Source organism: Epinephelus moara, chromosome 9, assembly GCF_006386435.1.
Source record: "Epinephelus moara isolate mb chromosome 9, YSFRI_EMoa_1.0, whole genome shotgun sequence".
NCBI lineage: Eukaryota > Metazoa > Chordata > Actinopteri > Perciformes > Serranidae > Epinephelus > Epinephelus moara.
In genome coordinates this window covers 6,110,203-6,137,315 of record NC_065514.1, presented here as the reverse complement: position 1 = coordinate 6,137,315, position 27,113 = coordinate 6,110,203, and the positions used below count along the sequence as shown (strand labels likewise).

Below are 27,113 nucleotides of genomic sequence, written 5' to 3'. Positions count from 1 at the left end.
GTATGAGATACCTTCAAAATTGCTGATGACATCTCTGAGAGGGAGCATGTATAGCGTAAAGAGGATAGGCCCAAGCACTGAACCTTGGGGCACCCCGCAAGAAAGGGGGGCAAACTCTGATTAGCAAGCTTACTTGTTAATATTTAGCCTATTAGCAAGGTAACTTGTTAATATTGTAGCCTATTAGCAAGGTAACTTGTTAATATTGTAGCCTATTAACAAGCTTACTTGTTAATATTGTAGCCTATTAGCAAGCTAACTTGTTAATATTTTAGCCTATTAGCAAGCTAACTTAATATTGTAGCCTATTAGCAAGGTAACTTGTTAATATTTTAGCCTATTAGCAAGCTAACTTGTTAATATTTTAGCCTATTAGCAAGCCAACTTAATATTGTAGCCTATTAGCAAGGTAACTTGTTAATATTGTAGCATATTAGCAAGCTTACTTGTTAATATTGTAGCCTATTAGCAAGCTAACTTGTGAATATTTCAGCCTATTAGCAAGCTAACTTAATTCTGTAGCCTATTAGCAAGGTAACTTGTTAATATTGTAGCCTATTAGCAAGCTAACTTGTTAATATTTTAGCCTATTAGCAAGCCAACTTGTTAAAATTGTAGCCTATTAGCAAGCTAACTTGTTAATATTGTAGCCTATTCACAAGCTTACTTGTTAGCACAGCCTACCTGGTAAACAAGCTAACTTGCTAGTATTCTAGTCAATTGGTGGGGTTAGGGTTAGGGTTAGAGTTTTATAAATAAATGGGTCTAAACTGAAATTAGGGTTGTGAGATTTATTTTTTTAATCTTGCTTTACAAAACATCCCTCTGCTTTGGCAGCAATCATGACATTTCTAAAATAACAAATTACAGATGAAACATGGTGAGCTGAAGCTGCAGTATGAACACACATACAATGTATTCAGCCTTGTAGTTGCTATATTTGTTTAACAGTGTCAGGTGTAATGTTTCAGTGACACACGCATGATTGTATTTTCTTCATTTCTGAGAGTGTGTTTAACAAAAGCACTGAGACTGAAAACATTTGATAAGACAGGAGCAAAGTCACCACTGGAGCAAAATCCAGCTGTTGGAACAGTAACTCTTGCAGGAACAGTATTAGTACCACCTTGTTGCATCAGAGGTACTTGTACACAGCTTTATCCTGCAGCATCTGAATCTCTAACTTGACGGGACATTTGTACAAGTGCGACAGTAGTGTCTCTGAGTAGCCTACGAGGAAGTAAATCTTCTGTGGTCCTAATCTCTGGAGCACTAAAGCGCACACTATGAGCATGTTGCCGCGCCTTTTGATCACAATCTCGTTGGCCAGGCAGTTGTGGAAGGTCCCGAACATGAAGCGCCTTATGAACACGTCCTCTATGGTCCGCTCAGCTGCGCCCTCCTCTCCTTTCAGGTTACCTGGCAGAGACAGGAAGGAGAGTTGTCTTGAGACATACAGCACTGAAATCAACTTTAATTGTCTTGCCTTAACTCTGGATCCAAATCTAAATTTTAAGAAACAAAAAAAACACAGAAAAAACTGTGATATATATATTGCAAGCTGTGATCCTTTTACACATGTCCTATTGTGTTACATGTTATAGTCAGGCTGGAGAGACACTACATCACTGAACCACGAGACCCAAGCTGTTAAACTGCTCTTTGACGAGCACGGTCATGCTCACTGGTGTGCTGCGACAGCCATCCTTTGCGATGGGCGATCTGATGAGGTGGAAGTGCTTCCTCATAGGTCACAGGTCTGTCTCCTTTACCCACTCGCGCACGACCTGCTCGGTTCTGGAAAACAAAAAAGAAAGAAAGTAAGAGAACTGAATGTCAGTAACAACAGAGGGTGCTCACTTGGGCTCAACTCCACCTCTGTGCAAATCACAAATATGCAAAAATATTCTAAAACGATTGTAGCTTTGGGAGAGGTTTCATATATTAGCTTCAGCTTTGTGGATTGTAGATTTTGTCTCTTCTATCTTTGATATTGACATCCGCTAAAAATTCTTGTTTTCGTCACTGGCAGGCTCGGATTGTCATGCTAAGTGTCTGACAACATTATGGAAATGATCCCTACAGAGATAGACCTTTTTTGTTAAAGAGTAAGATCCTATTTGTCAAACCAGAAACAGGGCCGAAATTGCCACTGTCAAACCGACCAGCCCGTATAGAGGCAGCATATATTCACATCTAACTGTGAATTAAGGGTTTATTTGCACCAAACTAGAGTTGGTGACTGTTGGAACACTGGAAAGACAAACCTAGGCGACATTTGTGAGTTGTATTTTGTTTCTGTCGACTTTGAATAAAGAGTGTTTTACAATCATAAAATTACTGTTTATTTAAGTGGAGTCTGGTGGGTTTGATGATTGCAATTTTGGGGCTGTTTCTAGTTCAACAAAAAGGGTCTCACTCTTTAACGAAAAGGTCTATCTCTGTAGGGATCCCTTACTTAATGTCAGACACTCAGAATAATGATCTGAGCCTGTCAGTGACAAAATAGCCCTTTAGTGGATGTAGATGAATTGTTTCCATTAGACTCTTAGACAAACATGTAACAACAGCATGCTGTCTAACTATGATGATGTCTGGATGTCAGCGTTTACCTTGCAGCACACTGCAGTGACATGGAGGGCTCTGCTGCCAGGGGAGCTGCATAATAAGCTGGACCTCGCTAAAGCGCTCTGCAGAGAAAATAGAGAAACACCATGAGAGTAAAAAAACTTCAGATTTCAAAGCCTGAGAAAAGAAAGCTTTCACACGATAAAATATGAATGAGTAAGAGTTGAGCTTATGGAATGATGTTTAGCCCTAGTGGTCATCTACCCTTGGTTATGCTCAGTGGTCATATGCAACAACATAAATCTACTTAAGAACAAATTTGAAGTTCTTGTACATTACTTGAGTATTTCCATTTAATGCAACTCTATACTTCCACTCTACTCTTTCTCAGAGGCAAGTATTGTACTTTTAACTCCACTATATTTGTCCGACAGCTGTAGCAACTTTGTAGATTACAGTTTTCATCCCCTTCCTGGACAGTGAAAAGCTCAAATCTCCATATGTTCGTGTTGAATGTTTGAACGAGTTAAAATGAGCACAGCCTTAGACATCTACAGCTGTAAAATGCAACACACTCATTAATGTTGCTGTAAGCTGACAGCAGGGAATATTTTATTGCACTGTAAGTTAAGTACTTTTACTTTGAGTACGTTGCTGATACATACTTTTGCTTAACTAAGGTTTTAAATGCAGGACTTTAACTTGTAGTGAAGTATTTTCACAGGATGGCATTATTAGTACCTTTACTAGAGGATCATCTTCCACCACTGAGCATGACAGACATGAAGCTATGTTAGCTAACGGTCAGTTAACCTGTTCGCTCCTAAATAAACACGCTCTCAAACTGCAGAGCTGAATTAACCGGGCCACATTATTTGTACTATTTTAATATTAATTCATATAAATATACCAATATTAAACGTTTATTTTTTTCACTTACCAGCAGCCTCACGGTCCCTGTGCTGCTCAAGGACGCCGCCATGTTTCTGTGAATCGTAACGGAGCGAAGACAGCTAACACTATTTTCTCAAATGTATTTGAATTCTGTTATTATATTTATATCCGGTATTTTAACAGCTAATTAAAACTGCGACACCGCTAGGGTTATAACTCGTGTTAAAATGACAAAATTATTAATTCTCCCGGAAGCTACGCCTGTACACTGGAACTGTTTATGCGACAGTCAAGCATCTGTTTCCACCGGACGACTGTTGACACGTACCAACCGGAAAAAGAAAAAGTAAAACGTAGAAAGAAGAAAAAGTGTAAAAGTTTGTAGAAAGGCGAACTTGTGAATGATTTATTGTAATACTAATTAGTGATGTTAATTTATGCGTAAAACAGTATTTCAGGTTTTTGTGTTAGTTTGTTTTTTGTGTCATTAATTGTGTCTTTTTATCAAGAGTATTGGCAAATTAAAATGTACAAAACATCCGGTAATTAATAATTAATAACAGAACATGTAATAAATGAATAAATAAATAAATAAATAAACAAATTAAATAAGAATGGCGTAAGCAGGTTCAATCAGAGGATTTTGGGGAAAGTGCATAATTTTCAAAAATAATAATAGTAAAAAGATTTAAAAAAAAAAAAAAAAAAAAATCAGGAAATGACTCAGCGAATTTCTGTTTGTGACTATAAATAATAAAATTAATTAGATATTACGTATCTTGATTATCATACTAATAAATAACATCCCTACAGGTTTGTGATTAACTGTCAAATTTTACGCGTTTGTCGACATGGTGCACTTACTTTGAAAAGATGGGACCGGAAGTGTCATTACTGTTCTGGAAAGAGAAGAGCAGCCGTTCAGAAACGTTACCCAGCGAGTTACACTTATTTGTAAACTCGTATTTCTTGAAAGCGGCCCTTTGTTTCGGTCTCTAAATCATCAGTTGGGACACTTTGAAGGTTAACGTGTGAACACGGTGATAAACGGTAAAAGCCGCCATGGCGTCGCCTCTGCAGATGACAGAGATGTACGACAACGCACTGCTCGGGATCCTGCAGCACGTTGGAAACATCCAGGACTTTCTTCAGGTCTATTTTGGGTTCCTGTACCGTAAAACCGACTTCTACCGACTGCTGTCGAGTCCCAACGACAAGATGGGGTTTCCTCCCGGTGTGGCGGAGAAGATGGTGTTTAAGGTGAAGTTTGTCAACATGGAAAAGGAGCAACTTCCTAAGTTATTGAACCCTTTAACATTAGAGTCTGTGCACCTGTATTTATGTGTTTTAAACCGACTGTTTGCCGTTTAACATTCAAAACTTAATTATATTACTGCCAGGTGTGGAAGATGTACTCAGATCTTTTGCTTACAAGGGGTGGGAATCACCAGAGGCCTCACGATATGATATTATCGCGATACTCAAGTCAAGATACGGTATTATCGCGATTTTAATAACATATATTTTGACATTTAATACCCTTTTTTAAACCTGCAAATTATGGCTCCAAATGAAAACAATCTCAACATCAGTTTTATCTAGTACTAGGGATGCATGGTAGTATCGGCACATCTTTGGAATCGGCAGAAATCGGCTTTCAAATGAATTATCGGAATCAGCCAACATTATTATTATTTTGCACAATGAATAATTATTACACATACTGAAAAGTAATGTATTTAATTTTTCCATCTGTTGGTGGGCCATTACAATAACAGCATGCATGTGTGATATGATGTTAATCCCACTACAGAAGAGACTCGATGATAACTAAACTTGGGCGAGGAAAAAAATGGTTATATTGCTATCTGTGGCGATAATCAGCCAAATGAGTTACATATCGCCATATCAGATATTGGTAAAACAATCCAATATCCTGCATCCCAATCAATATAGTTTTCGGTCTGTTCATCTTACTTAAAATCAATTTATTGCAGCAAATTGTATCTAGTGGACTGAGAAAGAAACTGATTTTATTATTCTAGTAGGCTCCCAAAAGTTTAATTTGTACATGTAATATTCAATAATTTTTTTACAATAAAAAAATAAACGCTTGCTGTCAGTGTATTTATGCAATATTACCTTCCGAAAACTATCATGATAATATGCTGTATTATTAATGCAGTACACTGCAGCAGCACCACAAACCTCCAGAATGACCATACAGTTTTATCAACAGCTCTAAAAAGATAAAAACTGAACGCTATAACATTCATGAAGGAGGATTTAGTGCAGGACTGTTGCATTAGACTGCATTAGTTTCAGCCAGGTGCACCTAATAAACTCACAGCTGAGCATATATACACACAGTAAATGAGAAACACCACAGAAACAGATTAAAGAATACTGTGATTGCTGCAACACGTCAGATCCTGTGCTAAAGTGAGCCAGCAAGTGATTAAGCCAGACAAACTCAAACTACAGCAGCAGCTGGTTCAGTCCCTCCTCTCTGATTGAAGATATGTGAATAAGTGAAATTCATGCCGTTATCTGTCACAATCTTTTACTCCCTCTTCAGACGTTCAAGCTGTTTGAGAAGCTGGCAGACCACGACAGAGAGAGGCAGCTGAGCGAGCTGCAAAAGAGAGAGCAGAGTCAGTGTGTTCCTCCAGCAGTTCAGGAGCTGGAGGTCGCCGCAGAGGAGACGGAGGAGCAGAGCACAGAGGCCGCACAGACGGAGAGTTCTCCCTCAGATGCTGGAGGAGTTACAGCTCCTGCCTCCTCAGAAGCGACTGTCAGCCCTCAGCCTGGGGACAGCAGCTCAGGTTCAGGACAGGTAGCTCAAGGAGACCAGGCAGCTGCAGCCGCTACGACCTCAGCAAAAGGGTGAGTGACCTTCAGTGTTTTTATCCATCAAAACTATGTGTTCTTACTGGTGAATTAAGTCTAGAGTCAGCCTATTGAAAGTGACATTACATATCAGTACATCTCAGTAAGTGCACATACTGTAGTAAAATCTTTCTGTGTAAGCGCCACTTATAATACTGGTTTTCGTAACTTTTCAAAAGATTCTCCAGCTCTAGTTTACTATGATTTGATAATAATGTCTTTTTGTACGCGTGTGTGTGTGTGTGTGTGTGTGTGTGTGTGTTGTTTCAGGACTCAGGAGAAGTATCAGTCAGACCCTGACAGTTACAACGGGGCTGTGAGGGAAAACTACAGCTGGTCTCAGGACTACACTGACGTGGAGGTCCGCGTGTTTGTGCCAAAGACGATCGTTAAAGGCCGACAGGTAAACACGGTCTATCCCATCACCTGATGCACCAGGAATGCTGTTCTCATTCCAGTGATTTCATCTCATACATGCTGTCCTCAGGTCAGAGTCAATCTGCAGACCAGCAGCCTCCAGGTGTGTGTGAGGGACGGAGCCCAAGACAAAACACTGATGGAAGGAGAATTCACTCACAAGATCAACACTGAGAACTCTCTGTGGAGTCTGGAGCCTGGAAGCTGTGTGGTCGTGAGTAAACTCGCTCCTGAGTCACTCGATGTCTCCAACTTTCATATCGAACAGCTTTTAATAGAAGTCACCGTCTTTGACTCGCAGCTGTCGCTCAGTAAGACCTCGGAGGTTTGGTGGAACGCAGTGCTGAAGGGAGAGAAGGAGATTGATATCAACCAAATTAACCGCGAGCGCTCCATGGCAACGGTCGATGAGGAGGAGCACGCCGTTCTGGACAGACTCTCCTTCGACTACCATCAGAAGCTGCAGGGGAAACCACAGAGTCACGAAATGGTGAGAAAACTCAAACTCCAAAGTCAACACAATGGGGAACGATCTGAAAATGTAACTTGGTGTTACTATCAGGGGTCATGAGCTCTGATCAGGCGCAAAAAATCAGGCCATGCAGTTTCTGTCCAAGCCTGACCCATTCCCGAACCAGAGCAGCAGTTTTGGGCCCAAGCCTGATTAAAAGCTTGAATTTATACTGTAAAAGAAATATGTATTATCTATTTAATCATGGGAATCAAGTGAAGCACACAATCGCTCCGCGTAGTGCTCTACTGCTCCGAGAGTGGGGGGTTCTGAATAACCAAACAGTACGTCCAGGTCCAGGTCCAGGTCCAGGTCCTGCACTTGGAGTGAGTACTTCCAAGCATAACCTTCGCCAGACTCTGGACGGAGTTATTTTAAGTAATCAGATGCATCTTTTTGTGTAAAGATCTCTCCTTTCATGCAGCAGCTCATCTGTTACTTTGCCTGTCTGCAGGTCTTATGTATGTCCTCGTATAAAAGCTTATTATAAATCTGGTTATGGAAGAAACTGACTTTCTTCAAGACAAATCTACCTGAGGAATTCAAGTTTTTGTAATCATACAACCTGATTAGAGAAACCAGGTCTTTCATTAACATTTTAAAAAATCATCTCACTGGGGAAGGGCAACCTGAACCAAGTGAGTTTTGCCATTTAGACACAGGTGACTTCCATACTGCTTCATTTAGACATGACAGGATAATTTACGGAAGCACTGTAACTGCTAGGGAGGAGCAGTGACTTGAAGACGTCATGTAGAAGTGAGCGTTCATAGGTTGTGGATTTAAAACTTCCCAGTATTTTGAGTAGAAGCCTGAATTAATGAGATAGAATTGTGAGTGTGAGGGACGATCGCTCCGTCCTCTCACGGTTAATCCACTCTAAAATCCACCCTATTGTACAGGGATGAAATAACATTTTATTCTAAGTATCTGCGTATACTGAGTCTGATATGTAACCTACAGTATATTTACTTGACTGATGATTAAAGGGTAAGATCCCTGCAGTGATAGGCCATTTTGTTAAAGAGTAAGATCCTTTTTGTTTAACCAGAAACAGCCTCAAAATCACCATCATCAAACCCACCAGACTCCATTTAAATAAAGAGTGCTTTTAGCATCGTAAAACACACTGTATTCCAAGTCGATGGAAACAAAATAAAACTAACAAAAGCCATCTTAGTTCGTCTTTACACTGTTCCAACAATCGCCAACTGTGCTTTGGTCGAAATAAACCCTTAATTCCCCCAGTTAGATGTGAAAATATGCTGGCGCTGTACACGCTAAAACTAGTGTTTATTTAAATGGAGTCTGGTGTGTTTGGCGAGCAATCTGAGCTGGGATTACAGTGCAGCCTGTTTTGCTGCTGCAGTGGTCTCTCAATGCAGCATCAATTTCAAAAATTGTTGTTCCCATTAGTCGTTTAAATACAGAAACATGGGAAAATAGGCTTAAAGAAATAGGTAAAAAAATGCTGAAGTAATCCTTTAAATATGTATCGACACATTCAAATAAATAACAGCTCTAAGCTTCTAAATTTCCCCCACCTTTTTTCACGAGCTTGATGAAGGTTCTAGTTCATAAATATTAAGTTTATGCCCTGTAATCAAAAAAATACTGAATATTATGATGCTGGAAAGCCAGTCAAATCCCCGGTAAATACTATTTAGTGTCCAAATCTGTTTTTTACTGCCTGATTTGCACTGGTGTCCAGTTACAGTACTCTGACTCACCCCTAGATGGCACTGTGGGGTTTTATCAGCATGATTGGTGCATGTTTAACACATCTCTCTCCATGCGTGTCTGTCTCCACAGAAGGTGCACGACATGCTGAAGAAGGGCTGGGACGCCGAGGGCTCACCGTTCAAAGGGCAGCAGTTCGACCCCTCCATGTTTGACATCCCACCCAGCGCGGTGCAGTTCTGAGGCACGGCCCAACTCAGCCAAATATGAACTGAATCTTTCTTTATGTGCAGAGCCGGTGGTTGTAAAGTCAACCTTTTACCGGCAGGTCTGGTGAGTTGGACGTTTGTCCTTAACTGTAAGAGCAGAACTGACGCTGGCATTGTGTGGAGGTGGAATACAGACGAGGACGTGTCAGTATATCAAATGTTTATTTGATGTTTTGGCAGAATGGAATCTGATAAATGTGTGAACTTTGTTAATTGATTTGCTCTTTATTTAATAACACAGTGCCTATATGTGTGATTCTGTTATTATTGTTCTGTTTCATCTCTCAGTAGCCATGTTTCCATCCAAACGTAGTGCAAATTTTAAACGAATTTCCAGAAAATCCTCAAAAGAAAATCCGCTGCTCTTGGGCAAATATTAACAGTTGATTCATCAAGATAAACAACAGGTAAACCCTGAAGCTAGAAAACTATTTGTGGGCACCATCTTTGTGTCTGGTATCCAGCTCAGGGTGTCTGCAGGTTCTTTAAAAGTTTGAAAACCTCCTAAAACCAATTTTATATATATGTTGTGGCTCCCAAATAAGTTAAAAAATAGCCGCCCACAGACGCCATGATGGGAGATATGATGACCTCACTGTCTTTGGTTTAGTTTTACTCACCGTTTGATGACCCAGGTGCTTTGGTTGGTTTCAGAGTTGACTGATTGCAGGATGTGTGGAGGGTTGCACGGTGACGCTATGAACTTATCGTCTTGATTGTCGCGTTAAAAAATGAAAGCAAAAAAAAGCTGTGTAGATCCTCTGGGTGTGGGGCAGCCATGTTTTCACAGGCATGGATGGAATCTGGAGGCGTACAACCGCAAAGCAGTAACTCTAGTTATCCTTTTGTGAATCCAGTGCCGTTCCGTATGTTGAGATGTTGTGTGTGCAGTGAAGCCCATTAACCATGTACAAACAATTCAAACTACCTGGCCCTTAAAGGAAAACCAAAAATTCAGTGTCAGCTAGTTTAAGGGTTTAAATCCACCCCATTTTGCAGACAAAAATAATGTCAATGTTTTTTAATATTCTTTATTATTATATTAAAACAAAGAACTGGAGTTACCACCTCAACTGAACTTTGAACTGCATGTCAGTAATCTCATTTAATACTGCTACTTCCACCTATGAAGTATTATGAAAATTAACCCCTACCCCCCCCCCCAAAAAAAGTCTTAAATTTGGTTTAAAATTCTCTTGAAATGGTCTTAAAAAGGATTAAAATTAAGTGTTTGATACCTGCAGACACCCTCGTATAAAACATTCATGCCTCAAACTGTGGAAAACATGATGGAAATATTTCTGTCAGTCTCATGTGTTAATGTCAGGAAGGTTAGAGTCTAAGTCGCACTCACACATCTGATGTTCTCGGCTCTTCAGTGTTTCTGCTGCATTCTGTTTTTATTCATAACACCAACTTCTACACTTTCGCCAAGTGCAAGAACTTTTTTGCAACATATCGAGGTTTTATTTCGAAATCTTTTTCCTTTTTGTTTGTTTTTGTTTTTCTGCTTTTTAAATGATTATTGTGGATAAGAACAGGTGGATGTAAACGCACTTCTTGTTACTGGGTGAATCAGTCGATTTCAACTGGAAGACTTTGACAAAGACAAATCTTTTTCATCTCTTCATCTGTCTCAAGGTGTTTGCTTCTTACTGGTTGTGATTTCCTCTACAGTCACACACAGCCATGAAGGTTTCTCTTATTTATCTGTCATCTATCATAATAAGAGTAACAGACAGATGATATTCAAACATGGAAAAAGACTTAATGTCAGTATTTAAACTGATGTTTAAGTGGTTCTTGAAAACAAGAATCTCTTAATCGACTGGCTATCGGTCTGACGCTGATTTATCCTCTCGACAGCCAATGAGCCCTTTTGAGATGACCTGTTCCTTGCTGGGAAAGTGGATGCAAACAGGTGGCAGTGAAAAAAAAGCTGCTGTCAAGTCAAGTTTCCTGACGCCTTCAAAGAATACACAGGAAGTCAGAAATAGTTACATCCTGTTAGATCCATCTGTAGACTACCTGTAGGCTAATTTGTGTTTCCTAGGATGCCTTACTCTGCCTCTGATTGTCTTACCCAGACAATCTTACTCTAATCCTACCCAATCCCAACTCCCTTGCCGAAACCTAACCAAACCTAACAAAGGCAACGAGTACTTTCCAATCATAGAGAGATTAAGGCGGATCATTCCTTCGCAATCCTAGGATTCAGAAATTAATTAACAGTTTGTCAATAAATGAAACCCTCATTGAATAACATGAGACTCATAGTCTACGATCTAGCGTTAAATATTACAGCTGCACAGATCTGCCTCAATCTGGTGAGGTTATCATCGCCCACATGTGCATGATATCAGAGCTAGTTGGGATAAAGTCGGACATATATCTATCTCATCTCGAAGGACATAATATTTTAGGGGCTCCAGTGTGGCCTTGAATACCCGGATACTGGATTTCGAGGACAAGACTTCCACTCCTCCGCGCCGGTCTTTGTGAACAGTCCGATTAGCAACTTGAGACGAGAGACTGGAGTTGGATTTGAGAGATGTCTACAAATGTTGTCGGACTTTCACTTACACGAGCTGAACATGCACTCACATTGATGCTTTTTTGTAGGTGCTTCAGGTCCAGATGACATTTCAGCTAACGTCTATAAACAGATATCTACACATGAATGCAGACAGGTGTAGACAAAAAGCTTGATCGTTGGACAATAGCAAAGGGGTTCTGAGGTTGTATTCTGGCCGATGTGTTCTGCCTGTTTTGCTCTTCGCACGGACTGTTAGCCTGCCCACTCAATTGTGATTGGTCAATACTACTCAGACTACAAATGGAAACCAGAACGCTGCTGTTGTTTCTATAGATTGCCATGGAAGTTAAAGTCCCTCCACTTCTTTCACTTAAAGAAATATTCTACTGATGAAAAGGTGGTATTTTCAGAAAACTCTGCTGTCTATACCGAAGAAAGACACATACTTTTGACGTTAGTGCCATGACTAGAGAAAACAGAGGAAAAGAGCTGTGGTAAATGCTTTTGCTCAAAAGGTACCTTTATCCATCAGAATGAATATCGCTGCACCAGACCAATAACCGCTCCAACTCGTGGGTGACATAATGCTAGTTGGACACAGGAAACAATATGGCGATCAGCTGGTAAGAGACAATGTTGAATTACAGTAAAGCAGGGGGCTAAAATATGTTAATGAGAACATTTAATGTGAGAAATCAGCAACACATTAACAGAATCTTGGTTCATATTTGATCAGCGCTGCCTACTTTTACTTTCTGATTCAGTTTTCTCAGTCTCTGTTGTTAAAACACAGGAAACAGTATGGCACTTACTTCCTGTTCACAAATTCTCACATTACAGCTAAACAGGGCACTAAAATACGTTTTCTGGAGACATTTTAGGTGAAAATTAGGCAACACAGTAACAAAATCTTGGTTTATATTTGATCAGCGCTGCCTACAGTAGTTCTACCATTTGATCTCAGTTTTTTCAGCCTCTGTTTTTAAAACACAGGAAACAGTATGGCACTTACTTCCTGTTCACAAATTCTCGCATTACAGCTAAACAGGGCACTAAAATATGTTTTCTTGAGGCATTTGCGGTGAGAATTAGGCAACACATTAACAGAATCTTGGTTCATATTTGATCAGTGCTGCCTAATTTTACCGTTTGATTTTAGTTTTTTCAGCCTCCATTTTTAACACCCAGGAACAAGTATGTCACCTATTTCCTGTTCACGAATTCTTGCATTACAGCTAAACAGGGCACTAAAATAAGTTTTCTGGAGACATTTTAGGCGAGAATTAGGCAACACAGTGACAGAATCTTGGTTTATATTTGATCAGCGCTGCCTACAGTAGTTCTACGGTTTGATCTCAGTTTTTTCAGCCTCTGTTTTTAAAACACAGGAAACAGTATGGCACCTACTTCCTGTTCATGAATTGTCGCATTACAGCTAAACAGGGCACTAAAATACGTTTTCTAGGGGCATTCTAGGTGAGAATTAAGCAACACAGTAACAGAATCTTGGTTTATATTTGATCAGCACTGCCTAGTTTTACCGTGTCAGTCGTGGTGGACGTAAAACAATGCGAAAGTACAATCTGTAGTTCGAGCAAAAGCCAGCGAAAAATCCACTGGATGACATGTTTCAAGCCGGGATATGAGCAGGAAGATCTCTGGTAAGATGGAGGGAAGTTTACCACAGTTCATTTACACATTACCTACCTACATTATTACCATACAAAGCTGGTGGATACTCGGTAAAGTGTCCCTTGAAGGCCTATTCACTAGCTTACCAGTCTCTAAACACATCTCATGGTCTTAATCAGTAGATGGAGTTTCCCGTTGTCATCAAGTAACCTCAGTATACTTACTAGTGATAAACCACAAAAGAACATGTAGTAATTATTGATTAAGTCAGTAATTGCAGCTTATGAACTCCTGCTAGAGTATGTTTATTAAACATGGTGGAGTAAAGAGAGTAAAAACAGCTGACCCCAATCCCCAGATAACGTTACTCTACCCGTGCTGAATATCTGAGCTCATGTTCTGACTGCAGAACTCCGCACTGCTTCTTATCTTTCCTCTCCTTTCACAGACTCTGATCACTCACTTCATTAATTCATAAATCAGTTCTCTGTTACTGTGGAAACTAACAACATTACTCTTAGCCAGACACAAAAGGAAATGTGTCTTCCTGTCATCACTCAGCTCAAAAAAAAAGACAATGCCGTTGTGCCGTATGGATTCCATCTCCTGCATCCATTTGTGTAGAGCCAAATTTGCTTCATATGCATTCATCAGTAAATCAATCTATACAGTCATCCGTCTTCCCACTCTCGACATGGAAAGAATGAGCTGATGTGCTGAAGGGATGAGAAGAGAAGGGAAGATGGAAACATTGAGTGCAGTTTAATGAGGGCCTTGTGTCTCCTCAGCTGGAGGCAAGAGGTGACATTTTAACTGACAGTGTTATAGAAAGACCAGATCTTTGCCACATACGTGCATTTCTTTTATTGGTCTGTCTCAGAGAAATTAAACAGGTACCTGGTCTTTACTTTCCTTATTCAAAGATAAATCCACATCCTGCAGTTACTTGCTATGAGATATTGAGTTTCAATTTGTCCAACTTTAGCTGTTATCTGTGCTGCGCCTCTCTGTCATGCTGTTATTACACAAAGTTTCTGCGGATCCTTAAAAAGTTTCAAAAGGCATTGAATTCATTCATCTGAAAGAGGCCTTATTTGGTTTTAAAATGTCTTAAATCAATCTTTCAAAAGTCTTAAAACTGCTTAGCCATGAAGCCAAGACATGAAGTTGCAATGTGGAATCTCAAAATAATTGGTAGTATCCATCCATCCATTTTCATCTGCTTATCAGAGGCCAGGTCGGGGGGGCAGCAGGCCAAGCAAAGCACCCCAGATGCCCCTCTCCCCAGCAATGCTTTCCAGCTCCTCCTGGGGGACCCCAAGGTGTTCCCAGGCCAGATGAGATATGTAATCCCTCCAGTGTGTTCTGGGTCTGCTCCGGGGCCTCCTACCAGTGGAACGTGCCGAGAACACCTCCAATGAGAGGCGCCCAGGAGGATCCTGATGAGATGCCCCAACCACCTCACATGACCCCTTTAAACGCGAAGGAGCAGCTGCTCTACTCTGAGCTCCCTCCGGATGTTTGTGCTCCTCACCCTATCTCTAAGGGCGCGATCACACCGAGATGAAACACTAGAAACATGACGCCAGTAAAACCATCGTTTTCCTATGATACGGCGCGTCTGACCGGCATTCAAGTGTCTTTTTAGACGGTTGTTTTTCCGGCGTCTTTTTAGACACGCGTTTTTGTAGACGCTTCTTTTTAGACACGCATAGTAGACACGCGTTTTTGTAGACGCTTCTTTTTAGACACGCATAGATGCTGAAAAAGTTAAAATATTTTCAACTTTTTGAGCGTCAGATGCCAGTAGCTAGCACGCATTTAATAAGCGCTTCCAGCATTTCAAGCGTCTTTGAAGCGTCCGCGTCTCTAGCGTCTCATTTCTGTGTGATCACCCCCTAAGGCTGAGAGACAGGGTAAGGAGCACAGATATCCGGAGGGAGCTTGGGGTAGAGCCGCTGTTTCTTCAAGTTTAAAGGGGTCAGTTGAGATGGCCACCCTACAGAGGAAACTCATTTCGGCAGCTTGTATCCGGGATCTCATTCTTTCGGTCACAACCCAGAGCTCATGACCACAGGTGAGGGTTGGGACGTAGATGGACCAGGAAAATGAAAGCTTTGCCTTCCGGCCCAGCTCCCTCTTCACAGCACCAACCTGCCGACCCATCTCACGCTCCATTCTTTAAAAAAATAATAATAATAATTTAACAAATGCGTCTTGCATTAACATTAGACACAGATCACAATAGACAAACCAACAACACTGTATTTGTTCATTGTTTTTGATGTGTTCTGTTCTGGAAAGGTGTTTTCTTTTTCAACATTTGAAGTAGATCATCTAACTTTTTAACTTAACCAAAAAGGTCATGTTTTATGTTGCAATAATTTGGGCAAAATTGTCCACAACCCTCAGTAAATATGAAATAGTTTATTTTTTTCCTTCAGAGTTGGTTATTGTAAAACTGGTCTTAAATTTAATTTTCAATTCACATTAAAAAAGTCTTAAATAGCCTATAACAGGAACCCTGATTGCAAACATGTCTGAATCAACCAAATCAAAGCTGCGACGAGCAAACCCACTGACTGCTGCAATTTCATTTAAGTAATTGGTTTCAGCACAAAATTTTGCAGTTTTTAAAATACATTCTTATACATTATAAATATTAAGTAGTTAGCGTAACATAAAGACTGGAAACAGCTAGCCTGGCTAAATCCAATGCTAACAAAATCTCCATGACACTAATCTGCACAGAGCACAGATGGTGGGAGTTGGGGGGCCTGACAGCAAATTTTTGCCCAGGGCCACCAAACAGGTGACTCCAGCCCTGCCTGAATCAAGCTTTAATGTTTTGTTATATGCAAACAAAGTCCTATGTGATCACTGAAATGCACTGAGAAGAATATTCTCTGCAGTTCTCGGTTCACTTCTTGATGAAAGTCTATAAATAGATGGAGACAGGCAGCTCCAGTAAGTTACAAGTGGAGTAATTTCATTATGGGCTGCAGGCTTCTCTTCATTGTATGATTTATTATAATGTGTAATCAAATGCAGCGCTCCCCCGCACTCTTTAATCAGTCTCTCATTCCACTTTTTCTTTATTTCCTTCCCTTTTTTTCCAACCCAAAGGGAACACGTCACGCGCTGAGCTCACATTACCAGTTAGTGTGGTATTTAAAGAGTCCGTCCTCACAGCGGAGGGAGCCCACTGCCTACCGTCCGAGCCGGGACCGTGCGTGCGTGTGTGTGTGTGTATCAGTGTGTGTGTGTGCCGGGCTGCAGCTGAACCACTCAGCCGTCCGGGGGTTTGAGGTGGGCGGAGACTGAGAGCCCGAGGTCCTCCCGTCCGCAGCGACGCACCGTGCATTTCGGACTCGGCACCCGCACCCGTCCGAGGAGGGGAGACATCATGGCAACCACTACTTGTACACGTTTTACAGATGAATACCAGCTGTACGAGGAGCTTGGCAAGTAAGCCGCTGTTCCATTACGCTTTTGTGAGTCTCCTGCATGCAGCCTGACCCTGCGTGTCCTAACCGGAGGGATGGAGGTCTGCACATCTGCGGTGATCGATGCAGCTCCATCTCTCCAAAACAAAACGCACGCTGGTCCGGAGCGCTCCTGCATCTCTGCAAACCTAAATGACCATTGCCTCCCAATGCATTGCTTTCTATCTATGTGGACTCCATTAGACTTGTTTAAATGCAGATAGGTTTTTGCATGAAGATGGGGCTGCATGAGCTCGGGAGCACTTCTGGGAACACCCCCCTCCCCTCCCCTCCCCCCTCTGCCCAAAGGCTAATTAGGGACAAACGGGCCTAATATCAGGGAAAAGCTGATGTGTCGGCATTAAGCTCCCCCATCATCAGCTGGCTTTAATCACAGTGGCACACAGCTGAGGAGAGAAGTGAGAGAATAACGCAGCTGCTGCTGATACTGCTAATCTAATGAGGTGTGTCCCGTGGTAAAAAAGAAATAGAGAGATTCATTGGGTATGTGTGGCCCCTAATAACATGCAGACAAATGGAGAGAGACTGAAGAGGCTTTGGGTGCCACAGTGGGTAGATGCAAAGTGGACTCAATGTCTCTGTCAGGTTGTGCGTGGGTAGAGAGGATCTCTCTGCCTCACAGGAACATTTATTCCACAGTTCAGTGCTGTGGATGGTTTCAGCTCTAATGTTGATGTTTTCTGCTCTGGGGTCTTTTGTGATGGCTGGGATCTCCAGGCTGCTCTGTGTGTGTGTGTGTGTGTGTGTGTGGGATGTGATAAGTTAAAGACAATAGAGATGCCGGAGTAGCAGCAGCTGCCCTCACTGATAACAGAGCCTCATTGCTGTTTTGCTGGTGCTGTCACTTTTTTGGTTTGTGATGGGTGGGTGTGTGTGAGTGTGTGTGTGTGTGTGAGATGCAGATGTAAAGAGGAGGATGTTTAATGACTCAAGTGTTTGGAGATTGGGGGGTTTGGTTTTTGGGTTGGGCTGCAATTAAAGTTGAAATGATTAGTCGATTGACAGAAAAAAAATCGGCCAAATGAAACACGTTCTCGACCTCGTCACATTTGGTCATGGACTTTCCACATCCAGATACGACGTGCAAGGTACCCTGGGTGCGTTGACGTTCTGGGACACCGTGTCAAGTTCTGCTCGTTACATGCATTGTCTTCTTTCAAAATATACTTACGTTTTCTCAGGAAATTTATCGTTTACATACAGTCTCTTTCAAAATAAAGGCACTACGTCAGTAAAACACTGCAAATCTACATTTTTTTTCCTTCAACAACAAAAGCATGTGGTTGGGTTTAGGAAAAAAGGTTTCGGGTTTGGCTTTATAATCTTACAGGACACAAACGCTGCTCTCCTGGGTGAAAGTCCATGATTGTTGGACCATCCACCACCACTCCCGTCTGCCCTACTCGGACGTTCGCCACCTTAACTTTCGTTCTTGTCCCACCGCGTTCCCCCTGACACCACTGAGCGCTATTAAACTATAATGCCAACTGGTTGCGTATGATGTTGACGTTAAAGGATGGCTTTTTTCGTCAGTGTCTGATGCCCCAAGTCACTGCCCAAGCACCGGATTTCAACGACTTCAGAGTGAGACCGGGTTGCCAAATGTTCCAGTCCCAGTTTCTTCGTTGTTGCTTTTCCAGTGGATGAAAATGGGTTAAATATGGACTTCAAGTTTAGGATGTTTTGACTTTAGATTATTTTTATTGGCTTTTTTTGCCTTTATTGACAGGACAGAAGGTGAAATGGGGAGACAGAGAGAGAGTGGGGACGGACATGCAGCAAAGGGCCGCAAGCCAGATTCAAACCCGCGGCCGCTGCAGCGAGGCGGTGCCTCTGTACATGGGGCGCCGGCACTATCCACTACACTACCGACGCCCCAGGATGTTTTGACTTTAAATGAATCATACTAAGAGTGTGTACTCCACCAATTTAATCTTGGAGTCCTACAATGGACAGTAGCTCATTTTCTGGCCTCTTGGGGGCAGTTGCGAACACAACAATGACATATTATCACTTTGTAAGTTGATATAATTAATTATTAGGAGTCTACGTGTTTGTGTTCACCTGATAAATCTAAGTCAAATAGAGAGGCAAAGTCCCTGCAAACCACGGATATGTTACATTTGCATGTTATTATGTTGCAGATCAATCGAAACTTTCCGTTTTCACAGCACTGCGGTTAAGTGTGGTTAGGTGTAGGCATAAAACCACTTGGTTATGGTTACGAAAAGATCGTGTTTTGGCTTAAAACCTGGTTTTGGTGGCAAAATCCCTGCTGGAAAAACAGTGATGCCTCTGAAACTCCGGTGTTCTGCGAAATAAGATTACTGGTTTTGTCAGTGGAGTCTGGTGAGTTTGATATAATGTGGAAAAGGTTGTCTGAAGGCAAAATAGCTTAAAAATATTCGAATAAAGCACACACTTAATCTAATATTTGTAGGTGGCTAAAATGTAATCAACTGTGGCAGCATTTGCTCAGTGCCATTTGATTTAATCTCTTGTCTAGCACGATATATGTCACTAACACTAGCTAGCTAGCAATGTTCCTCGCACAAATGTAACGCTATCTTACCTGATGTGTTTTACCCAGCAACTTCTGATCATTTTTATCAGCCAGGAAGCAAAAGAACGAGTGAGACTCATTGCCCATCTGAGTATAGCCTCGTATGAAATACAGAGACATCATAGTTTCAACGAGAAAAAAAGATATAACATCACTTACGCCACTTATGTGGTGTTTCTAATCACATATTTTCACAGTCTATACTTAAAAACAGTTTAACAACAAACTGCTTAACCTGCAAAATTATATTTTAAATTGACAAACACCATATGTGTAATTCATGGCACAGTCTAAAAGAGATCTAAAGATATTTGTTTCTCACCGTTAACACATTTAAGCATCAGAAGTCATAAATAAATTAAGATGTAAAAGCTCAAAGGTCAACATTCAAATACTCAACACTCCTTTTCCCAGCAAACTGATTGACAGATTTTGTCAGCACAAATCAGCTTATCAAATCTGCATCCTTGAATGACTCGATTTAAAACTCAACTCCAAGATGAACTTTGAAGTATTCGATACATTTTAATGTTAAATTTGTAAACTGACAATTGTTTCAGCTCCAAACCACTCATCAAATTCAGATATTTTTGAATGTCGTATTGAATCAATTTTACCTTCAAAACTAGAAGTAACTTAAAGTATTACGTCATAATACGTAGGCTATTTAAAACACTTAGAGCTTTTCTTGCGCTTTCAACCCCATATCAGGGATAGGTTTCTCATGTAAATTATAATATATGATATAAAACCCCTGAAAAAAATACATATTTGCTTTCGGTGAGTGGCTACCTGGATGTTTTGTCATTTACCAATAAAAACATGAGGACATAAAAGATTAGATTAGAGGCTTTGTGCACTCTGATCCACATCCTCCCGACTCCCACCTGCCCTGCAGGTAACCTGTCATGTCGAAGCTCTGCCGCCTTTTCTAGCGCACGGTAGCAGTGTCAGCGAGTGTCATGCTTACTCACCCGGTCTCCTCATAATGTGTGCATGTTGGAGTGCTGGTGAGAGGCAGGGGCTCTGAGGGGAGTGTGAGTGTGTTTCATTGCGTAACAATACCGAGGTGAGATAAAATTAGCTCTGAGAAATGACAGAGGTGGTTATTTCTGTTTGTCTCCGTTGGGTTTGATGAGCAAATGTGGCCCTAAAAACTCCAGCACACACACACTTACAGTACTTCTCCTCTGAACGCTCGTTTTTCTTACTCTGATTCTTGTCAATTGATGAGACGCACATCGCTGAGATGTATATTGTGGAGGAAAGAAGAATGCAGGGGGCGTTGCTGCATGGATTGATGCTTTATATAAGTGGTTGTGGCTGTTTAGTTATTCAGAGGTGAATTCACAAAAGGACTGCACGAATTTTGCGGCCGTTAAACCTGCACAAATAAGACAACAACAACAACAATAAAGGGTGAAATACACCCCTAACTGCGCCGCCAAGCACATGGCATCTTGGTGCTCCTGTGCTACAGTATGTGCACGTTAAAAACAAGGTCCTGTTATGATCTGGATCGATTCATCGATTCAATGACCAACGATCCACTGTTATCGAAGCAAAGTGAAAACATCGATCCATATCTTCATCTTTAGGATATGCTTTTATTTTGAAAGTCTGTGTCATTGTCAAACAGTGGCAGGCAGATGGCAAACAGCCGAGAGGCAGACGATTATTTACTCGGGAATAAATCAGCAGAGTGGAAATATTTTGGAGAAAAAGGGGTCAGAGCACATGCCGCATGTAAACAATGACGTGAAGAGATAAAACATGACGTAATGTTAACTGCCTGGCAGCCATTTTACACCGCTAGCTTCTTGCTTTAGCAACATTAGCTGCTCTGTTTCAACAGTGTTCGGCTGAAAAACAGTGCATGCAGGCTGAAATTCAACCAAGCTATTCTGTCAGGAGATACAGTGACTTAAACCACTGGTGAGGAAGAGAAATAATAACTTTACATGTCATTTGTTTAGCTAATGTTATAAGTTAAGGAAAATGTCCGCTAGCTGCTAGGCTAATGTAAACATGCTAAAGCTAGCTGGGTGACTGGCTAAAACAGTTGTTTTGTCCATGAACCTTGACAGTTATTACTGAGCTCACTTTGATACTTATGTTAAATTATGTTGTTGTTCGACCTGAAATTTTAGGAAAAAGATGATGGTTTGGGTTAAAATGAAAAGATGTCTTCCAGAAAGGTCTTTCTGTCAGAAAGCCCTGAAGGTGAACTTATCCCATGTGCTGTGTAATGCGTGTTTGTGGAGTCAGTTTAAAGTGAACTTTACTGCGTTTAAGCGGTTACAGTTACTTATTTATGTGTAGTTTGTACCTTTAATGGCCAGAAGTAAAAAAGAAAGGCGTGGCAGCTTCTTCTGTAACTGATTGTGTTAAATGGACAGATAATATCGTCTCATATCGACCCCAGTCCCCTAAATTGCTTCAAATCGAAATCGTATTGCAACAGACTTTGTAATATCGGCATATATTGTATCGTTTTCCAATAATCTGTATAATATCGTATCAAGATGACACTGGTGATCTATTTGAGTCTTACTGGAAAAAACAGTCCAATTCACAAAGATCAGCGCTAACAGCCACACGCAGTTACAATGAAATTATTAGCGTCTTCAGAGAATTGGTGGTAACTGAAGCACACCGACTGATGGTGTTGATAAATCATAAATACAGTTTCTCTGTCACGTTTACATCCCTTGCTTCAAGTTTGGAGGAGTGCCTCGTGGAGCTTGCAGTTTGAAGTTTAATTTTTCTCTTTCCATTGTTCTACCTGCGGTGTTCTTGGTGCAAAGCGACATTTATACTTTGCCATATGGATAATTACAATGAGACGCATAAAAAGTGCGAACCTCACTCAGCTGCAAAACGTAAAATCATCAGCACAACATTTGTAGCGAGTAGCCTACTATCAATGAAAAAAGCTGCTAAGAGGCTGAGTAGGCTTGTAACTGTGTCCAGAGATGTGTTTAATGGTAGCGAAAAAATTTCAACTGGTATAATTAAGGCAAAACAAGATGAAATGAAATATTGCATTACATGATGTTACGGTCAACAGAAAATATTATAGCCAAATACTCAACCTATTTGTCCAAGAGTCTCCCCATAACTCAACATAACTTTCCTAAACCTAACCTACGAAACTTTACAAAACTAAACATAACCTACTGTACGTAACTTTACTAACCTAACCTAACCTATGTAACTTTACTGACTTAAACCTAACCTGCATAACTTTACTGACTTAAACCTAACCTATGTAACTTTACTGACTTAAACCTAACCTACGTAACTTTACTAACCTAAAGCTAACCTACGTAACTTTACTGACTTAAACCTAACCTACATAACTTTATTAACCTCAACCTAACCTATACCTAACTTCACTGACTTAAACCTAACTTACGTAACTTTATTAACCTAAACCTAACCTACGTGACTTTACTTTCCTAAACCTTACCTATGTAACTTTAACTTTCTTAAACCTAACCTACGTAACTTAACTTTCCTAAACCTAACTTAAGTGACTTTAACTTTCTTAAACCTAACCTGTGTAACTTTACTCTCCTAAGCCTAAGCTACGTAACTTAACTTTCCTAAACCTAACTTAAGTGACTTTAACTTTCTTAAACCTAACCTATGTAACTTTACTCTCCTAAGCCTAACCTACGTAACTTAACTTTCCTAAACCTAACTTAAGTGACTTTAACTTTCTTAAACCTAACCTATGTAACTTTACTAACCTAAATCTCACGTACTTAACTTTACTTTCTGGAACCTAACCTAACCAGTAGGGCCACTAATTTACTGGGCGCTAATTTGTTAGATATTGTTCAAACCATTGACTGAGGATTTGATGACATGCATGATTCTAAAATGGGACATTCTGCTTTATGACTACTTTTACTTTTGGTGCTTTGAGTACATTTTAATGCTATTACTGTAGTTCTTGAGTGCAGGACTTCTTGTAACAGAGTATTTCTACACTGTGTTGTTGCTACGTTTACAAAAAGATCTGAGCCTGGTGTACATCTGGGATGCAGATCAGGTTGGTCTGAAAGCAGAGAGGAGTCCAGGACGACTACGAGGTCACTCTGATAGCTGAGACGCCCCTTTGATGCTGACAAAGCTTATATGGCAGCTGACCCGTCTCCTCCCTCTGTCCCCTGTCTTTGTTTCCCAGGGGGGCCTTTTCAGTGGTGCGCCGCTGTGTCAAACTCTGCACAGGCCAAGAGTACGCCGCCAAAATCATCAACACCAAAAAGCTCTCGGCCAGAGGTGAGTGAAAAAGACATTTTAACAGACGCCCCTATGACATGAGTGTGTTTTCCAGGGGGCTACTATGAAGAAGGGATGTGGAGAAGCAGTGAGGCATCATGGGGGTTTTCATCAGGATGTGTATGTGTGTGTATGTCCCAGATCTGAAGGCTCACATTAGCATATTTTAGCGAGTGTTTGATTCCAGCGTGTGAAGCCTCCACGTCTGTTCATCCTCCTCCTCCGAGAGAGAAAGAGGCAGATGACGGTTTCAGTCAGATGAATCCACAGCGAGAGGAACGATCCGAGCATCAAAAGCGACGACAGAAATCTACATTTTTCCCCGAACAAAGTGTTTTAGGAGGACGGATTGTAAACCAGTTTCCCTACTATACATTGTTGTGACAGGGTATGCAAACAGAGTCCCTTTATTGGGCTATTTGTAGCGTTTTAGACGTGATGTCATCCCGTCTTTGTCTCCCAATATAATACTGATCAAGAACTGTAAAAAAAAAAATGCCCCAGAAATCATCTAAAAATAGCAACAATGGTGTGATCACAGCAAAGAAATGAGATCACGGGTGGGATGATGGTCGCATCAGTCTCACACACCAGCTTGTCTCCTAGATCCAGGCCTCTCTGTTTCGTCCTTTGAGGTCAGATCACTCCACCACTTTTACATGACTGACGCAGATCTGAGGTCTGAGTCTGACCTGCAGGACTGGAACTGTACAGCTGTCAGTCACATGAAACACAGATATTAAACTGACAGTGCTCATCAGGACTCAACGGGACCTCCTCTCTTTGCTCCATGTTTCCTCTCGCCTCCCCTCCCCTCTTGTTGTTTCCTTCTCTCTTGTTTCCTCTCCTTGCCTCTCCTCATTTTCACTTTCCTTGGCTTATGTTGTTTCCTTTCTCTGCTTCCTTATCTCATCTCCTCTTCTCTTTAAATCTCTCCTTTCCACTCATTGTCTTTCCTCTCCATGTTTACTCTCTCTTCTCATTTCCTCTCTTGTCCTCTTGTTCTCCTCTTTTCTTGTTTCCTCCTCTCCTATTGTTTCCTTTTCCATCCCCTTGTTGCCTCTTCTTTCTCTTTATTCACTTCTTTCTTATGTAGTTTCCTCCTCTCTTGTCTCCTCTCCTCCAAAACCAAAACCTCCCTTTCTCCTCTACTCCACCTCACCTCTCTTTTTCTCTTCTCTTGTTTCCTCTTCTCTTGTCTCCTCTCCTCCCTTTCTCCTCTACTCCACCTCACCTCTTGTTTTCTCTTACCTTGTTGCCTCTTCTCCTCTCCTCTTCACTCCATTTCCTTTCCTTGCCTCTTATTTCCTTCAGTTCTTTCTTCTTATCTCCTCTCCTTTCCTCTCTTGTTGTTTCCTCCTCTTCACTTGTTTCGTCTTCTGTCCCCCTGTTGCCTTACTCCACTCCTTTTATTTTCTCTCCTGTCTTTTCCTCTCCTCTTATTTCCTTCAGTCCGTTCCTCTTATCTTATTTACTCTTCTTTTGTCTCCCTTCCTTCATCTCTTGTTTCCTCATCTTCCCTCTCATCTTGTTTCCTCTTCTGTCCCCTTGTTGCCTCTTCTTCACTCCTTTTCTTTCACTCCTCCTCTGCTCTCATTTCCTCTTCTCTTGTCTCCTTTCCTTCTTCTCTTGTTCTCTCCTCTCCTCTCCTCCCCCTATTTTCGTTTCATACTCATCTCTCCTCTCCTTTTCTCCTCTCTTATGTCCTATCCTCCCTTTTTGTGTCCTCATTTACTCTCCTCTCCTCTCCTGTCCCCTTGTTGCCTCCTCACTACTGCTGTTCTTCTACTCCCATTTCCTTTCCTCACCTCTCTTTTCTTCAGTCCTGTCTTATTATCTTGTGTCCTCTTCTCTTGTCTCGTCTCCTTCTCCTTTTATTTCCTCCTTTTCTCTCTTCTCCTTTCTTTCTTTTTCCTCCTACCCTCTCATTTCATCTTCAGTCCCCTTGTTGCCTCTTCTCTTTATTTTCTTTCCTCACCTTTTATTATACCTGCAGTCCTTTCTTCTTATCTTGTTTCCTCTTCTCTTGTCTCCTCTCCTTCTATCTCATCGACACCTCCTCACCTCTCTTCTTCTCTCTCCTCATTGCCTCTTCTCCTCTCCTCCTTCCTCCTCTCTTCTCCTCTTTCTGAAATGAGAGGTTAAGTGGGCATCTGGGACAAATGTAGCCCTCAGGCCGTTCTCATCTGTGTGTGTGTGTGTGTGTGTAGTAAAGTCATGAGTGTGTGTCTCCTAACTCCTTGTCGATCACCTTGAGAAAAGTTACCACTTCAAACTGTATCAACTGAAATGACGTTTACACCATGGTATATTTGTCCACCTGTTTCCTGTTTGTATTTGTGTTTGTGTTTACACTGAACACAAACAGCTGCTTCTTCTCTAACGTGTCTGTGTAAACCTGAGATGTCGTTGTGAATCCTAAAGTCTGACTGTCTTACAGACCATCAGAAACTGGAGAGAGAAGCCAGGATCTGCAGATTGCTCAAGCACTCCAACATCGGTAAGACTCCATTTACATGATGTCAGTGGTTCCTAATCTTTATTGGACACTTTCGACCCCTTAAAACGAAGCAATGTCTACATGTGATCTCTACTGCAGCTACTTGGTGTGCAGATCTATTTGTTTGTACTCTACTTGTGACCCCTTGTCACAGGTGTCATATGATAGGTATTAAACCTTTTTACTGGGTTTAAACTCGAGCTGCAACAATTAGTCGATTGACAGCTGCTCTGATTATAGTATAAATGTTTATCCTGAAATATTTGCTTATTACACAGCAAGTGTATTTGTAAAGCATCTTTCAGCAACAGGGCAATTCAGAGTGCTTTACATGAGAGGAGAGATGAGGCATTAGAGAAAGAAACAGGCAATATAAAAGGACACATTAAATAGGATTTAAAAGAGTAGAATAAATGATAAGATACGCTTAAATGGAATAAAACAGGAGAACGAAAATGACAGTGCAGCGCAAGAAATTAACCCGTTCAGACCCCTCGTCCGTGCCAATGGACATAAGTTTTCTAGATCTATGATTGCTGTTATCTGACTCCACTCAAGTGCACAGATTTATTTGATGGGATGTTTATAAGCCAATCACAGTGTTCCACATCATCTAAAGTGGACTGCAGTAGAGCCACGCCCCCTTTTTTAACAAGCATGGCCGACCATAAGACAAGGCACGTTTCAGTCTATAAATCATGTTGTTAAAGTGCATAATTTGGGTTTCAACATACACAAAATGTCAAAATATCATATAAAAGATTTCTGGCTTTTACTTAGGGTTTTGGATCTGAGTGTCAGCAGAAAATGAAGAGGGGGAATACTGCTCTAATTTGATTTTCTAATGAATCAATCAGA

At 41.1% G+C, this 27,113-nt stretch overlaps 3 protein-coding genes across 9 annotated transcripts in view; 2 read left to right on the top strand and 1 right to left on the bottom strand.

Moving 5' to 3' along the window:
• Positions 1–776: 776 nt before the first annotated feature.
• Positions 777–3,760, bottom strand: mrps24 (mitochondrial ribosomal protein S24). The gene is made up of 4 exons (XM_050052479.1): positions 3,509–3,760; positions 2,613–2,690; positions 1,686–1,797; positions 777–1,419 (listed from the first exon to the last, which is right to left on the bottom strand). The coding sequence occupies exons 1-4, from the start codon at positions 3,548–3,550 to the stop codon at positions 1,136–1,138; spliced, it is 516 nt and encodes a 171-aa protein (XP_049908436.1). The 5' UTR covers positions 3,551–3,760; the 3' UTR covers positions 777–1,135.
• Positions 3,761–4,335: 575 nt separating this feature from the next.
• On the top strand, positions 4,336–9,477 carry nudcd3 (NudC domain containing 3). The gene is made up of 6 exons (XM_050052471.1): positions 4,336–4,722; positions 6,041–6,348; positions 6,622–6,754; positions 6,839–6,982; positions 7,070–7,258; positions 9,092–9,477. Exons 1-6 carry the CDS (start codon positions 4,525–4,527, stop codon positions 9,200–9,202), a joined length of 1,083 nt encoding a protein of 360 aa, XP_049908428.1. The 5' UTR covers positions 4,336–4,524; the 3' UTR covers positions 9,203–9,477.
• A 7,239-nt stretch (positions 9,478–16,716) lies between these two features.
• Positions 16,717–27,113, top strand: part of LOC126395195 (calcium/calmodulin-dependent protein kinase type II subunit beta) — an 84,526-nt gene continuing 74,129 nt past the window's right edge. For all 7 annotated transcript variants that reach the window (XM_050052455.1, XM_050052453.1, XM_050052451.1 and 4 more), the window contains exons 1-3: positions 16,717–16,864; positions 23,661–23,755; positions 26,196–26,255. In XM_050052455.1, coding sequence (XP_049908412.1) covers positions 16,803–16,864; positions 23,661–23,755; positions 26,196–26,255 — 217 coding nt within the window. In that variant the 5' untranslated portion in view covers positions 16,717–16,802. The remainder of the gene's footprint in view (positions 16,865–23,660; positions 23,756–26,195; positions 26,256–27,113) is intronic.

Bases quoted from the DNA above. Each gene is read 5' to 3' on its own strand.
- mrps24 (XM_050052479.1), bottom strand. From the start codon at position 3,550: ATGGCGGCGTCCTTGAGCAGCACAGGGACCGTGAGGCTGCTG. The intron at 2,691-3,508 runs GTAAGTGAAAAA...TTTTCTCTGCAG, and splicing joins CAGGGACCGTGAGGCTGCTG to AGCGCTTTAGCGAGGTCCAG. The intron at 1,798-2,612 runs GTAAACGCTGAC...TTTGTTTTCCAG, and splicing joins TCACTGCAGTGTGCTGCAAG to AACCGAGCAGGTCGTGCGCG.
- nudcd3 (XM_050052471.1), top strand. From the start codon at position 4,525: ATGGCGTCGCCTCTGCAGATGACAGAGATGTACGACAACGCACTGCTC. The intron at 4,723-6,040 runs GTGAAGTTTGTC...CTCCCTCTTCAG, and splicing joins CGGAGAAGATGGTGTTTAAG to ACGTTCAAGCTGTTTGAGAA. The intron at 6,755-6,838 runs GTAAACACGGTC...TGCTGTCCTCAG, and splicing joins CGATCGTTAAAGGCCGACAG to GTCAGAGTCAATCTGCAGAC.